Source organism: Bacillus rossius, chromosome 15 (genome assembly GCF_032445375.1).
Source record: "Bacillus rossius redtenbacheri isolate Brsri chromosome 15, Brsri_v3, whole genome shotgun sequence".
NCBI classification, from domain to species: Eukaryota; Metazoa; Arthropoda; class Insecta; order Phasmatodea; family Bacillidae; genus Bacillus; species Bacillus rossius.
Genome location: NC_086342.1, coordinates 45,052,158 through 45,067,780, shown reverse-complemented (window position 1 = coordinate 45,067,780; position 15,623 = coordinate 45,052,158). Strand labels below are relative to the sequence as shown.

The 15,623-nt window shown below is 35.7% G+C and overlaps 1 protein-coding gene across 1 annotated transcript in view; it reads right to left on the bottom strand.

Moving 5' to 3' along the window:
• The window catches only part of LOC134539557 (phosphatidylinositol 4-phosphate 3-kinase C2 domain-containing subunit beta), a 162,935-nt gene that overhangs the window by 47,290 nt on the left and 100,022 nt on the right, over window positions 1-15,623 (bottom strand). The window contains exons 23-24 of the mRNA XM_063381696.1: window positions 14,229-14,464; window positions 10,881-11,081 (exon numbers count right to left, since the gene is read on the bottom strand). Of these exons, the coding sequence (XP_063237766.1) occupies window positions 10,881-11,081; window positions 14,229-14,464 (437 nt within the window). The remainder of the gene's footprint in view (window positions 1-10,880; window positions 11,082-14,228; window positions 14,465-15,623) is intronic.

Below are 15,623 nucleotides of genomic sequence, written 5' to 3'. Positions count from 1 at the left end.
AAATCTAGGATACAAATCATATGCTCAATGAAAAATATAAAATTGTCCAGTCATACTAAAACAGAAGCACTCATACTACCACTTAAGAGGCCGTGTCACAAATTTGCGCTCCTATCTACATCAATGTTATTTTAAAAGACAGTTTATCTCAAAGTCTATAAGAGGTAGGGGTCGGAAATTTTGCCTACTGAAAGTATACAATACATTTAACATAACCGCTTTTTTTAAAATTTAGTTATCATATCATATATTACTTCAGTGATGAAAATAATATTATTAATATTTTGATTTGTCCAGATACATTGAAATTTTGCTTATATTTATAATTATTTAGCAAAAACTGAAAAGGCCATTGAAATGTATTGCACATTACCTTCTGATCAGTGACTTCATGATCATGATGGGTTTATAAACCTGGGTGTAATCAAGTCTTTAACTATTACATGACAACATTTATACTTAATAATTTGGAGATAGGCCTTTTCTATCCTCAGCCCCTCAGCTTTTACTATCTGGTCTGGCGACCGACCTGACACTCTTCAACCACCCCAGGGGTCTCCGATTGCACATCCCATCACAAAAAAAGCGAAGTGAAGGTTTACTTCTCCACAAGTGCCACAGACTTCACACATTTATGCCAAGGGAATATTCCGCTGATGTGACGCCATACGAATGTATTATTCGCGACCATACAACTTTTTTGTTTGACATCGGGAAGAAATGTTCATTTTCAATTGAGCATTTTTAAATGTCAGCGTAGAATATGCTTATCTGCCCATTTTGTTTCTTTCCATAATAATGAGTAAAGTTAACATTGTCATACACATTTTATTATATTCGTTTGCCGTCCAAGTAAAAATGTCACACATATCGCACGTAATTATATATTTTACTAATTTGTTAGTTGTCATTTTATTTAAGTTACAAATAACAGTAATAAAAAATTATTACTTAATAGTCCAGAAAAGAGATTGAGTTATTATTCATTTAATAGGGGTTTAAAATATGGTACTACATACATACTTATATTATCTTGTTGTCTTCTTTGTAACTTTCCTGGAACAATGGCATTTGGTATGTATGTTAACTCACAATGAAAATACTTCAGAAGTACTCAACAGTGAACAACCTAGGCCCTATACTAATTTCATTATGTTCATGGAAATATAATTGAAATTACTAATAATGAAATGTATGTGTTTAACGTAGATATCGTACGAACTGTATGTGGTACAGACCAACATTTGCTAAGACTTTGTAGATAATTAATTTCAGTTAATGTGCAGGGAATATTAAAAGTTAGAAATAATGATATATAAAACAATGCAAAGTTATCAGCATAAAAATAGAAGTTATTTTTTCGTAGCGCTTACTGGAATGAGTATTTTGTGTTGAATAATGTGGCATGATTAATATTATCTTATGGTATGTGTGTTTTGTTAAAATCTTATAAAACATAACTTACTGTTGAAAGATTTTCATTTTTTTTTGTGATGATCTTACTTAAAAAAGTTTTAATTATATTACACATGTCTATTTTAAAAGCATTTTAATGTATACTTATAGAATTGTAATAGGCTTTATACGGACTCTCAAAATGCATGTGAGCATCTTTAATTATCGACATCACCATTATGGCCGTTTCACAAGATCAAATATTTATTGAATTCAATCAGTTGCATTCATTGTACATGATTTTCGATATGAACATTGAATTCAATACAAATTGAAGATGTTACCCAACTAAGCTTATTCTTATTAACTTATAAGTATTTTGTTTGTTCAGTACATAAAAGTAAAAGATTCTTTATTATTTAAATAATGAGCATCTATAAGCAATAATGTTTTCTAAATATTTACATAAACATAATGGAATATATTTTTTCAATACTTTATATCTACGATCACATCAACGACAGTATTATGTAATCAATGAGGTAATGAAATATCTTTAAAGGATATTTTCTCCTCTGTAAAGTAAATTTGTAATGCAGCCCTCTTAATGTTAGTCTTGTGGGTTATTTCGTCTTCTAATATGCTGCAGCAATATATAAAATTAAGTTTTGTTAGTGTTTTAGTCTTGTGTAATGTTAAAGTGTAATGTAATCAATTCAATTTTTTTTTTTTGTAAATTTGTATTCATAAAGATACATATCGTAATAAGATAAATAGTAATATTTGTAAATTTAAATTTTTTGAAACAACGTCGATAAGAGGTTCTCCTACCTCTGTTAAACTGTATAATGATGGTGCATTGTAAAAAATGAGGTAGTCTGACTTAAGTGAGATTGTATTTAGATTGTGTGTAATGTATATGCAATATCTAAGCATATGAATTTATGTTATTATCCTTTTAAAACGTTACATGATGAATTTCGTATACTTTTTAATGTCAACTAACATTATTTTTCACGGAATATTACATCCAGATAAAGAATAATTACCACATGTTTGAAGATTAATTGTATTCCGATACGTTTAAAGTATTAAATTTTTTTAGATACGACTCATGCTACAGTTGTAAATGTGAGGTTTCTTGACTCTGAATCCCTGCACCGCAATTTCCTAGTGAGCCGCCACGCCGGTCATATTGTCATCCTCTCAGATTGTCGAGGAACCAGCTACATTGTTCGTCGAGTAAGCTGGAGCTGTCAACCTTCCCACTAATCCTGTGATGAGGGTATAGTAGCTTTATCACGCGCTGCGGCTACAGTTACTTCGGTTGAAAAAACCACTAAATCTCAATGTTAAAAGAGAGAACTTTTAGAGCAGAATATTGGAAATAAACATTTACTGACATGGCCTCTTAAATCCCCCTTTATTTGTTTTTAAAAGAATTAGTTAAATCATTAAAAAAAAAATTCTTAAAAAATAGTTTACTCCTAAAATATTAAAAATTGCACAGGAAAACAAACTACAAAAAAAAACTTTATTTTATTGTCTAAAATATTTATGTTTATATTTTATGGCTTCAGAAATTGGTTGATAACTATCTCAGTCTTATTCATGGTGAGAAACCTTTCTTCAGCATCTGATTTTCATCACAGGCTATTTTATTATCTTTATTTTTTTTAAATTTATGTAAGGACATGTTAAAAGTACACTAGGCATTAAGAAAAAAAAATCCTAGTGATCTTCAGAGGTTATCATTGTTAAATTTTTTAATTTAGTTTATTTCGTTTAATATTTTTATTTTAATCTTTTTCCTAGAAAATCGAATCCTTTGAACACTAACGATTTGATGAGTTTTGAGGATTGAGGATTGATTGATTGACCCATTCTTATTTCTGAATCCTTGCTTGCTTGGTCTCACACAGAATGTGGAAATTTTTTTCTGTATTCTCATCAATGCTATTGGTTAAGGGCTATTTCTGAGATTATGACACGAAACCTCCCTTGCATCAGTTGTTTTATCACTAATATATATATATATATATATATATATATATATATATATATATATATATATATGTATATATATATATGTATGTATATATATATATATATATATATATATATATATATGTATATATATATATATGTATATATATATATATATATATATATATATATATATATATATATGTATGTATGTTTGTGTATATATATATATATATAAATTAACCCCTATTTCTCCTGGTCATGCTATAACTTGAGAACGGCTTTACCGATTTCATTCATATTTTTTAGAAAATATTTCCTAATACTTCGTAGAAGGTTATTACATTAAAAAAATTAAGAAAATTGCGCAGAAACTTAGAAAATTTAAGAAAACTTAACGACTACTTTTATTATAAACTTCTTTAATGTAACCTTTGCCCCAGCATTATATACTCTTAGCCAGTGGTGTAGTTCCAAATTATACAGTGCCGGAACTCTTTGTATTTAAGACTCTTTGGTTCACCCATCCTGCTAATAAAATCGGGGGGGCCGGGGGTTCTCCCCCGGGAAATTTTTAATTTCCAGGTGCTAATTGAAGCTATATTAGCAATTTTACTGGTAGAAATAACAAAAAGATTTTGTTAACATAAACTTATATGGAGGTATTAATTTAACAAATATCGGCGAGTTTCATGACTATTAATTTCACTTTTTGGTTAATACAAATAATACCCTTACATGTTTTTACAATACATAGACACAAAAAGGACACAATTGGTACATTAAGAGACATTGTCATACATTATATTACAAAACTGTAACCTTGCTACATGGCATTGTACAAAACGTCTGCAATTCAAGATAAGTATTCAACACTGTTTACAATAAATCAGCAAAAACATTTTTTTCAGTATCTTGGTGTTGCCCTTTTGCTACGCGGGTTCTCGTATCATCTGCTGAACGGTGCGATCTCAGCCACGTTGAAATGTAAGGCTCAGGGTTCCAGTCTTTGAGGGAGGGTCCATGCAGTTTGATGAACATTAGTGATGATACATGTGGTATTAAAAGTCTGTTTCTGGTAGGAGATACAATGATGTTAATCAAACTGAACCCCCTTTCGCACTCAGCTGAACTACACGCAATCAGTTTTGTGCAGCTCATTAACACATTTAGTTCTCTGGGAATACAGCGACTATTGTCAAGATAATCCCGGTAAGCATTTTTTATCTTGGCTGAATTAAGTTGGAATCGTGTACAAAGATTCTGTATATCCTCTTCGCCATACCCTACAGGCAAATCGGCTGGCCATTGATCACAGTCAAGAACTTTCATTTGATTCAACAGAATTTCATATTGAACGTTCTTTGTAACAGTCTCGGATGACGCTGACGTTGACTCGCTAGACATGAGCCTCCTTTTCAGGTTATTTGCTACACTAGACAATAGTTGTTGCTGGTTAATGGATGTCATTTTCGTGTTATCGGTTAATGGTATGGAACAAAACTGTCCTTTCTTGATCGCAATTTGGGCCTCTAAAATTCGAGTGCCAGGCTTCTCTTTGAGAGATTCAATGAAGCGAATGCATCGCTTAATTAGTTTGTCTGCATAGACAATATAAGCATTTCTATTTTGTAGATTCTCAGAAAGAATGGCTAGTTCTGCTAAAATGTCATACATTATGGCCAAATCAAGTAAAAACTGCTTGGATGAAAATCGCTTCAATAAGCCATTGTACATGCTTCTTTCAGTGGAAGATTTACTCATATCTACTTTGGCTTTTGAAAAATGGCTGAATAAAGAGCTGTATCCAAACCATACCGCTGAAACTGTTCGGAACGAACTGGCCACCCACCTGGTTGACAAAATACGGCCGATTTTATTAATTACTTGACCGAGCTCTGCAGCGCACTCAGCTAATTGGCGTTGATTCATTGGGGACCTACTGTACAAAGTATATAATTTGTCCATAAATATGTGAAAATGATTCACACCTGCTACTTCATCAACAGAATCGGCTAATGCTAACTCAAGTCGGTGATTCATACAATGCCAAATTATAATATTTGGATACTGGGATAGAAATTTCTGAGCTACTCCAGAGTGTTTCCCAAGCATAACACTAGCACCGTCACTTGTAAATCCTACCAAATGTTGTTTGATGTATTTACTATTAAACCCGTGTTTATCAAGACAGCATAATAAACTTTGAAAAATTGTCTCAGACTTTTGATTAGAAAGTTCTACTAGATCTAAAAATAAACAAGAGGGTGGTTGTTCTTTGCTTATTTCACATCTCAAATAAACTATTAACACAGATTTTGAACTTAGGCTGGTCGACTCATCAATTATAATTGATATTTTCCCAGACACACCCTTAATTTGTCTAATAATCCGTTCCTTTATTTCTTTTGAAATATGCTCTATAATTTCAACAGCACTATATCGAGACTGTAAACCAACACCAACATTTACCCCATTTAGCTTCTGAAGTTCAATTAAACCGAAATGGTCACTGTAAGGTCGGTCATTTTGCGCAATGTAATAAGCTGATCTAAATGTTGCTTTTGTTGAATCATGCTGAGCATTACTCATAGATTCACAAACATTTTCAATTGATTGTTTGTGAGATGTTTCAACAATTGTCTGTGCTATACGGTGAGCATTAGATTGCTTGTGTTCGATTATTTTTTTACGTAGTGATTTAAGCTGATCTGATCTGTTAGATCCGTAATAATTAACTGAATATGAACGCCATTCATTAGCAATAGAAATTCGCTCTTTTTTGAATGCGCCTAATTGAGTTACCTCGGAACATACTTTGCAGCCTAGCTTACCTTGCCTGCAATCAATCCATGGGAAAGCTTCTTTTTTCCTTGACCACATTTCTTCATTCCAAACATCTGGCCAGTGTAGCAGTTCCACACTTTCAACACTACTTGCAGTTGCAGCCGCACAAGAACTATCTTCATATTTCTTTACGAGTTCATTATCGTCTCTAGGCGAGTCATTGAGTTGATTATACTGATCCCAGGTGCCTGAGATACACGTATCAACACCAGCAGTGGAGATATTTGAAGCACCAACACAACTAGTAACAGGGGCGACCCGAGAAAAGAAAGAGGTCAACGTTTTTTGTTTAGGTTTTTGTTCCATTATTACTGTAGATAAATTGCTAATAATGTTCAATTTTCAAAAAAAAAAACTGTCTTCCTCATGCTGTGTAGGTAGTTCACTGACTAAAAACAATAAATTATTTGCTAGTAACATGGCCATAAAAAACTATAACGCACAGCACTTAACCACAGTCTACAAATACGCACAAATTAACGGAATAAAAACAAAACTGAACCAGGAATGTAGCCAGTATCGGTGTCGCACAGATGTGGTGTTTAGTTTTGCAGCTGCCTTGTAACTGAATAACACAGAGCTACGTCAACTCATTTCACTGCGCAGTGCCTCCCAACCTCCTGCCTCCTCCTTAAAAATATCCTTAAAAATGGAGGGGGAAAAAAAGTCACGCACAAAATAAAAGATCGTGGTATCTTTTGCTTGCAGTTTTGTTTTTCTCTTTTAATACCACGACCAGCTGCACGTTGCAAGCGAAGCCTCGGTATATAATGCCAATGCGGTAAAATAATAGGAAGTTTTAACTCGATGTTTTAGTGCAACCACACACGCACAATGCCAGCTTTACATATTCGTAAGTTACGAATCCTAACACAGCAATCAACAAATCTATAGAGATATTCAGTAAAGAGCACAGTAAATTACGGGACAAGAGATAAAAAAAAGACACGCGCGCACATCAACAATCATTTGTTTAGAACGTTTATCGCATATATATATAATTATTTTCCCCCCACCAAAACAGTGGCGGAGCTTCCGCTCCTGCCTCAAGAGCAGTGGCGGAGCGTCGCTCCGCCACCACTACAACCCTGCTCTTAGCTCTTTGGAAGGCGGTCGAACAGCTCATTCAGCACTCAAATTGCCATTGAACATGCAAGTTAATGAAACTCCAGCTTGCAACCTTTCGAGGAATTCTGTAATGGCCAAAGAGTTGCAGCAAAGCAGATTAATCGTTTGGGATGAATGCTCGATGGCACACAAAAAATCTTTGGAGGCATTAGACCACACAATGAAAGATTTACGAAACAACCAAAACTGGTTTGGTGGAGCGATGATTCTATTGGCAGATGATTTTCGACAAACATTGCCAGTAATGCCTCAATCAATGCCAGCTGACAAACTAAATGCATGTTTGAAGTCGTCCATTTTATGGAAATACGTCAAGACACTAAAATTAAATATGAATATGCGAGTCGTATTGCAAAATTACGAATCTGGTGAAGTATTTTCCAAACAATTGCTCGATATTGGTAATGGCAAAATTCCTGCTGACACATCGTCTGGATAAATTACATTCCCTGCAAATTTTTGTCACTTTACTGAATCAAAGACTGATCTCATCGAGATGGTTTTCCCAAACATTGCTGAAAATTACAAAAGTCATGTTTTGTTAGGTGAACATGTTATATTGGCTGCAAAAAACGTTGATGTCAACGAAATGAATTTTCAAATTCAAAGTAAGATAGCTGGTGAATTGATGACATACAAATCGGTTGATTCCATTACTAACCAAGATGATGATGTCAACTATGCTATGGAATTTTTAAAATCCCTGGAATTGCCCGGATTATCACCTCATAATCTGCAACTAAAAATCGGATCGGTAATCATAATGTTACGAAACATAAACCAGCCATGTCTTTGTAATGGCACTCGGCTTGCGGTGAAGATATTAATGAACAACTTCATAGAAGCCACAATTTTAAAAGGGAAGTATAAAGGTGAAGACGTATTGATTCCACGCATTCCTATGATTCCAAACGACATGCCATTCGACTTTAACAATTACAATTTCCAGTGCGGCTTGCATTTGCAATGCCAATTAATACATCGCAAGGGCAGTCATTAAATGTTTGTGGGATTAATCTTGAAAATCCATGTTTTTCACATGGCCAACTGTATGTCGCCTGTTCCCGTGTCGGAAAACCATCAGCATTATTTATTTACGCGCCAGGAAATAAAACTAACAATGTTGTTTATCAACAAGCATTACAATAAACAATATGTTATAGAGATAATAAAAAATTACAAACATATAGGTACAATATCAAAATATATAACAATAGAAATAATTAATATTATTATAGTATATTCCAGTTTGAATTGAATGACAGGACAACATCTGTCGGGTCAGCTAGTATAATATAATAACAAACACTTGTGCAAATTTTACCCATGATATTACATTAAATGAATATTTGCTGAAAATATGTGGCAGTAGGTATTGTAACATCTCAGACGCAGCCCTTAAATAATAGCCACATGGGTGTGAGACAGAGCCTAAAGGTTTAGCTTCACCCCCCCATTACTGGTCATTGCATTTTAAGGCCATTATTTTTATATAAGACAATTTCTTTGGACGTTCCACCATGCAGGCATGCATTTTGTGTTCTGTAACAAAGTTTGTATGCTTATGCTACTTGTTATCTATGTATTTGTTAAAAACCAGGAAAATATTAATTATTGAAATTTTGCCTGAATTATTGTGCTTTAAGATAAATTTCTAGGTTTACTATACAAAATAGGATCCATCTAAATTGTTTTAAAAACTTATACCTTATTATTCCTTATTTAAAATTTTGCAATTAGTGAAAAACAAAAAAAAAACTATCATAGCTTTAAGAATATATGACATTTTCCAATCCTAGTACAAGCAAAAAATATTTGAATGTGGAAGGCCAATAACAGAAATATACTGATTCACTAGGAGTCCACAGCACTGCCTGGCATTACTGTTGTTTTTTTATTTTAAGGTTTACACTCTTCAGCTCTCCACTTCTATCCACCTGTCACTGGTTTATCTTAAACGTCTGTCTGCCAATTACCCTCCTACCCCCCCCCCCCTCCAATCCGAAACAGTCTGAAAACACCTTGGTGCTAACTTATCTTGTTGTTATCTGATAGCAGTTTATTTATTCTGCGGCCTCAACCCGACCACCGCTGTGTCGTGCGTCGAGAGGTTATCAATTACAGCCTCTCTGAATAACACACTCCATTTATATCTACAGCTCCACTGGCTATTTTCATATGCACCACGCCCACGCAATCGTTTACCGAGATGCAAGTCTTAGATCTGATTAAATATGTACCGTGTGAATTTTCAGACTTGATGTAAGCTTTTGGACATACGCCATTGCTAAGCATGTTCAAAGTATGTCCAAAAGCTTACATCAAGTCATGCACTCCCATTGCACAAATCTTTCAAAGATAATGTGAATTTTCAGGTAGAGAAAATTTTATATCAAGTTCGCCAATGAAATCTAAACAATACAAATATTATTCAGAAAAATCCATATCACAAGGCTTTCCTACATCACATCAGCTTAGATTAAATAAATAGAAGAAAGAAAATTGGCAGCTAAAATAAAAACATTAAAAAACAACAAATATGAAAATTAATAAAGGTTAAGGAAATATAAGCACCTTGAAAGGTATAGAACTCACTTGATTCCCTATTTTATTTAATTATTAGAAGTTACACCAACTTATTTTTCTTTTCTAAAGTTTGTTAAATTAATACACTATTTTTCAGCTTGTTGAACAAATTTTGCTTATTATTCATATTTTCTATAGCGAAACCCATAGGCGTATTTCAGGGGTGACAAGGGATGGCAGTTGCCACCCTAGTATTTAGCCACCCCATTTTGAAGTAAAAATATAAATAATTTACAAACTTACATGCTAAAAGTTCAGCCAGAACACTCAATCGGTTAAATATAGGCATAATCTTGAGTTGTGTGTGAATCATATCTACTTTACAAATTGTTTGGCTATTAATTAAATTAATCAACAATGAATCCTTTAGGGTAAATAGAGAATGTTAGCAATTATTTTGTGATCTGAGGTGGAAATAGTCTGTAAAAAAATCTTAAAAAAAACTAACAATTCAATGCTTGTCTTTTAAATACTTCCCTTTCATGCGGAGACATTCCATATACCCAGACCCCGGCACGCCTTGCTGTCCCAGTGTGACACATCTGGGGACAGAGCTTGTATATTCTAACCCAGAAAGGGAACAACTGCCCGACAAAACCTGCAGACCAAATGTTTATATATTTTTGCTTTTTTTAAAAATACGTAATAAATTAGAAAAAAATCTTTTAAGGAACTTAATTTTTTTTTACGAAAAGTAATTTAGCTGTCAGCTGACCAAGTTTTATTATTTATTTAATTTATTAATTAATTTAAAATTGTGACATGCCCACCGACAGTCGCTACACTTGGATGGTGGGCACGACAAACACACGTGTGGACTCCCTCCCCGGCGGTGCCAGGGCAGGTGAGAACAGCAGTGGGGAAGGAGCGTACAGAGCGTGTTGGCCCCACGGCCGAATGCGCGGCGCTGAGTGGCACGGCCCGCGACACGGACTCACCTGGAGCACTTGGCCAGCGGGAACAGGATGCACAGCTTCTGGTGCAGCTCGCAGAACTCCTTGTACGACCGGAACAGGTACACGGGGTCCGGCTGGTTCTCCCGCTCCACCCGCAGGATGTACACGTAGTACTTCTCCGGGTCGTAGCGCTTCTGGTAGCCGTGCATCGCCACGCTGCGGATACGCCCCTCCTGCTGCAGCCTGCAATGTCAACACGGGCCTCCGCTCGGTCCCACGAGCCCAAACACCCGTGTCTACTACTTGCTAGACGGGCGGTCACGAAAAAAAAATGGGTGCGTGTACTTAGGTACGCACGTGAGAAGTTATACTTCCTTGGCATCATTAAAAAATAGTTTTTAATTGCATGCAAAAATAATGCGTGGAGTCCCTCCGAGCGGAAGAAGTGAAACTTCGTAATGTGGAAATGAAAATAGGAAGGGGTAGAAATTGATTTTTAGTGAAATCATATTGTATCAAATCAAACTAAAAAAATAAATCATAAAATCATTCAACGATAAAAGCTTTTTATTTAATTAAGCGGATGGGTTCGCCCCAAGGAGAAATTTGACGCGGCAAGACCTCGTGGACATAGAGAAATGACACACACTCACTATTTATGTGTCTATGAAACATGATTTTTTTCTGCATTTAAATTGTAATATACAAAAAGGGTATTGAAAATTGAAACAAATATGGCGACACTACAAACTGTCAGGATCTTTATTTTTTTCTTACTCTCTACTTAGTTCCTTACTCTCGCTCTGTCTCTTTCTATTCCCCCTCCCCAGGAGCGTTAAACATTTACCGCAACCTTGTTGGAAGTCGCATTAGAAGTATAACTTCAAAAAATTGTGCGACGGCCAAAGTTTTCCCAATACAGCATTAGCATCAAAACTTCTTTAAAAGACCTGAAACTCTCTTTTCCCATTCATTTGAAACACTAATTATAAATCTAGCACAAGGTGCCACGAATCAGCTGAAAGTGAAATAAGTGTCTCTAAATGGTAGGTTTTATCTTCGTAAGTATTTTCAGTGTCCAAAACCTCTATGACTAAAATTACAAAGATTTTATATTATTAAAGTTTCCCTGAACATTTATAAAACATGGTGGTTGCATTAGCATTGTTATTTGTTCGAAGCAAGTCACTGATCAGACAAAGGCCCGATAAGTTTGTGCTTTGCAAAATGTGATCAAAGTCACACCTAACATCTTTGACGTTTTCCTGTACGTAGAAGAGTTTGCTTTGCAACATGCAGAGCCCGACGTGAGCGTAGTTAGGGTCATCCACAGTAGGTAGGAAGTCTTCTAGAGGTTTGCACTTAATAGCTCCACAGGACGACACAATAGCCAGCCATAGACGCAGGAATGATGATTCCGTGCAGAAAGAACGCTGGTGAATGGGTCACGAGAAGAATGCGTGGCGTACGGGTTTCGCAGGAAATGTGCGTCACGCTGGTTTCTTGGATGGATTACGTTTCTAAATTCAAGCCGTTAGTGAAACTTGCCTTTCCTTCAGTTCTCATCTATTCCTGTAGGAAAAGCGTGTCATGCTTTAGGTGTTTGCATAAAATTTTCGGCAACAAGCGCTTCTGTTCAATTTTTTAAAGTGATTTAAATGTTTATTCAAATATTTATTTTCCCATTGTTATAGTGCTTCTTGTCAATTGAGTATATGGAGTCACAGGAGCATGTACATAATGAAGAACGTTTAACGCTCCTGGAGAGGGGGAATAGAAAGAGACAGAGCGAGAGTGAATGCTATTGTAAGGAACTAAGTAGAGAGTAAGAAAAAAATAAAGATCCTGACAGTTTGTAGTGTCGCCATATTTGTTTCAATTTTCAATACCCTTTTTGTATATTACAATTTAAATTGCAGAAAAAAATCATGTTTCATAGACACATCAATAGTGAGTGTGTGTCATTTCTTTATGTCCACGAGGTCTCGCCGCGTCACTTTTCTCCTTGGGGCGAACCTGCCCGCTTAATTAAATAAACAACTTTTATCGTTGAACGATTTCATGATTTATTTCATGAAAATCTGCTAATAAAAAAGTTAGTTTTATAGACATTCGATAGGTCTCTCTCTCTCTGAAGATCAATCTATGAATCGTTACAAATTAATTCCTTTATTTTTAGTTTGATTTGATACAATATGATTTCACTAAAAATCAGTTTCTACCCCTTCCTATTTTCATTTCCACATTACGAAGTTTCACTTCTTCTGCGCGGAGGGACTCCACGCATTATTTTTGCATGTAATTAAAAACTATTTTTTAATGATGCCAAAGAATATAACTTCTCACGTGCGTACCTAAGTACACGCACCCATTTTTTTTTCTTCCTCTGCACAAACTGTACACAGCAACAGCCATACTAGTAACGGCTACCACTTTCTTGCGATACGTCTGTAAAACTGCAGGAATTGGTGAGAGGACACGCTTTCCTTTCACATGATAACATTCCTTCCGAACCGACGAGGAAAGAGCCCATACACGTACACTCTTTCCCGTGGGTTATAAATCCAGTGAACAATCCTGACGGATTGATATATTTCGTTAGTGGTAACGACAGGATTGTCAATCCCGACGCGATGGAACGGCGTGATTATTTGGCAGGAATGATGGCAGGAAAGTCATGCCGTTAGTGGGGAGGAGAGGAATGTGAATCCTGTCGGTCTTTCCTCCAGCATTGCACTAAGCGGAGAGAACGTCGGGAAAGAATGCTCGTCTATGGCTGGCTATTCTGTTTCAGTGACTCCTGCACTTCCGTGATCTGCGAAGAAGGCTCTTCCGCCCGAGACGTAAGCCGACCCTCCTTGCATCTGCAGCTGGCACGCACACCATGGCACTGCTGCAGCTGAGGGACTTGTCAGTTTTGAGAAAATATTTCCAAGGACGTCATGTTCGCTGCGTTTAATTTGCATATTTAAGTAAGAAGTTAGCAATGGCTCCATACAAAAATAATGAAGAAACAAAGCAAACAAATTAAGTTAACAGAGAACTTCCTCCTACAAAACAGCACTATTGGAAATGGAGATCAGGAAGTGAAGCTGACAGGAGAGAAGCGTAATCTCGGATTTGTTTAACCGACTGCAATAAGAGAGTGAATTCTGGTTGCTGTAGCATATGTTAAAAGTGTTAAACTTGGAATGGTATTAGATCCTTTAGTTCAAATAGTAGAAACATCATAAGTAAGTATTATTTGGCTAGTAGCCATTAGATACAAGGTGCCTTACAACTTCCTGGTAATCAACGCGCACCACAGGCTACATGCAACAACTGGTCAGGCTGTCGCCCCCCGGACTCACGGACTCACGGACTCACGGACTAGGGGTCTCGGGGACTCACGTGTAGGTGCGCGGGATGAAGCTGAGCAGCTCGCCGTCGTCGTGGTCGCCCGAGAACCGCAGCTGCGCCAGGTTGTGCAGGAAGAAGTTGAACTGCGTGAACCACGACTTGAGCGAGCCCTCGATCATGCGAGCGAACATGGCCGCCGCCTCCGGCCTCGACAGCTCCAGGGAGAGCGCCCTCTGGACGTAGCTCACCGCCTCCATCGTCACGCCCGGGATGCCAGACGACACCATCTGCACGTTACGGCATGTTGCAAACACAACCTGCTTGCGGTGTTCTTTCCCTGATACCTCCTTTCAGATTCCCAATACCACCCGATACATCATACCAATCTACATCTATGTACAATTACTGGCCACTATATCCATAAATAATTAAAACTTTTGAAGTTATAAGTCAAGAATATCCTTTTTTTTACATCTAAATTCAAATAAATTTTATTGTAAATAGTGAATAATTTTTTATTAGTTAAGTACGGTATCTTCATTATATTTACTGGTAGTAAAGCAGTGCCTAAGAATAATAAAATAAGTAAACATAATTGCACAAAAAGATCCAAGTCCACTTTAAAACAAAAATGTCAACTATGCCACAATTTGAATACACAGAACTGTGCACACTGAAAAGAGGTCAAATAATATAACTGGTTAAAAGTTCTCAACGTATTCTGTTAGTAAGAAAGGATAGTTGGCAAGTCTAAACTACAAAATTAAACACACAAAGGAATGTGTTGCTTTTTTTTTTTTTTTTTTTTATAGTAGGAGGCAGGTGTGTCTACGAGTAGTGTTTCTACATAAGAGCTTAAAATAAAACATAATGTAAGGTAAATTGTATAAACCACCTAGCATCCTCAATGTCAAACAAATTTAACAAGTGAACAAGACACGTAATTTATTATACAAGTAGGGAATTGAATGAAGTTTTCAAAAACACAGACATCCAACTAGCAAATACACATTTCAATGAACACATAAATTATAATTTATATCGTTAGTCTCAGTAAACTCCCAAAAAGACCAAGTACCAAATGACATTTTCATTTAAAGGTGTAGTATTATACTTGCACCATTCCTCAATTCTAAAGAAATAATTTATACATAAGTCATTTTTTTTTGTAACTGATACTGACTTGGTTACAGTCAAATTTTTAAAACAATGACTTGGTAACTTTTTGATAATACCGGGTATTCCTGTTGAACAGAAAATATTTTCTGCCTGCCACTTTGTTTCAGCAAACAACATTGCAAGAATAATATAATCACATTATGACAAGAACACCTATTTCATTTATTGTGGCAAATACTGTTTGTATTGAAACAAATGACAGCAAAAAATTGTGATACTGAAAATTATAGTTGTTTAAAACTGCAATCTTTTTTTTTTGAACTCTGT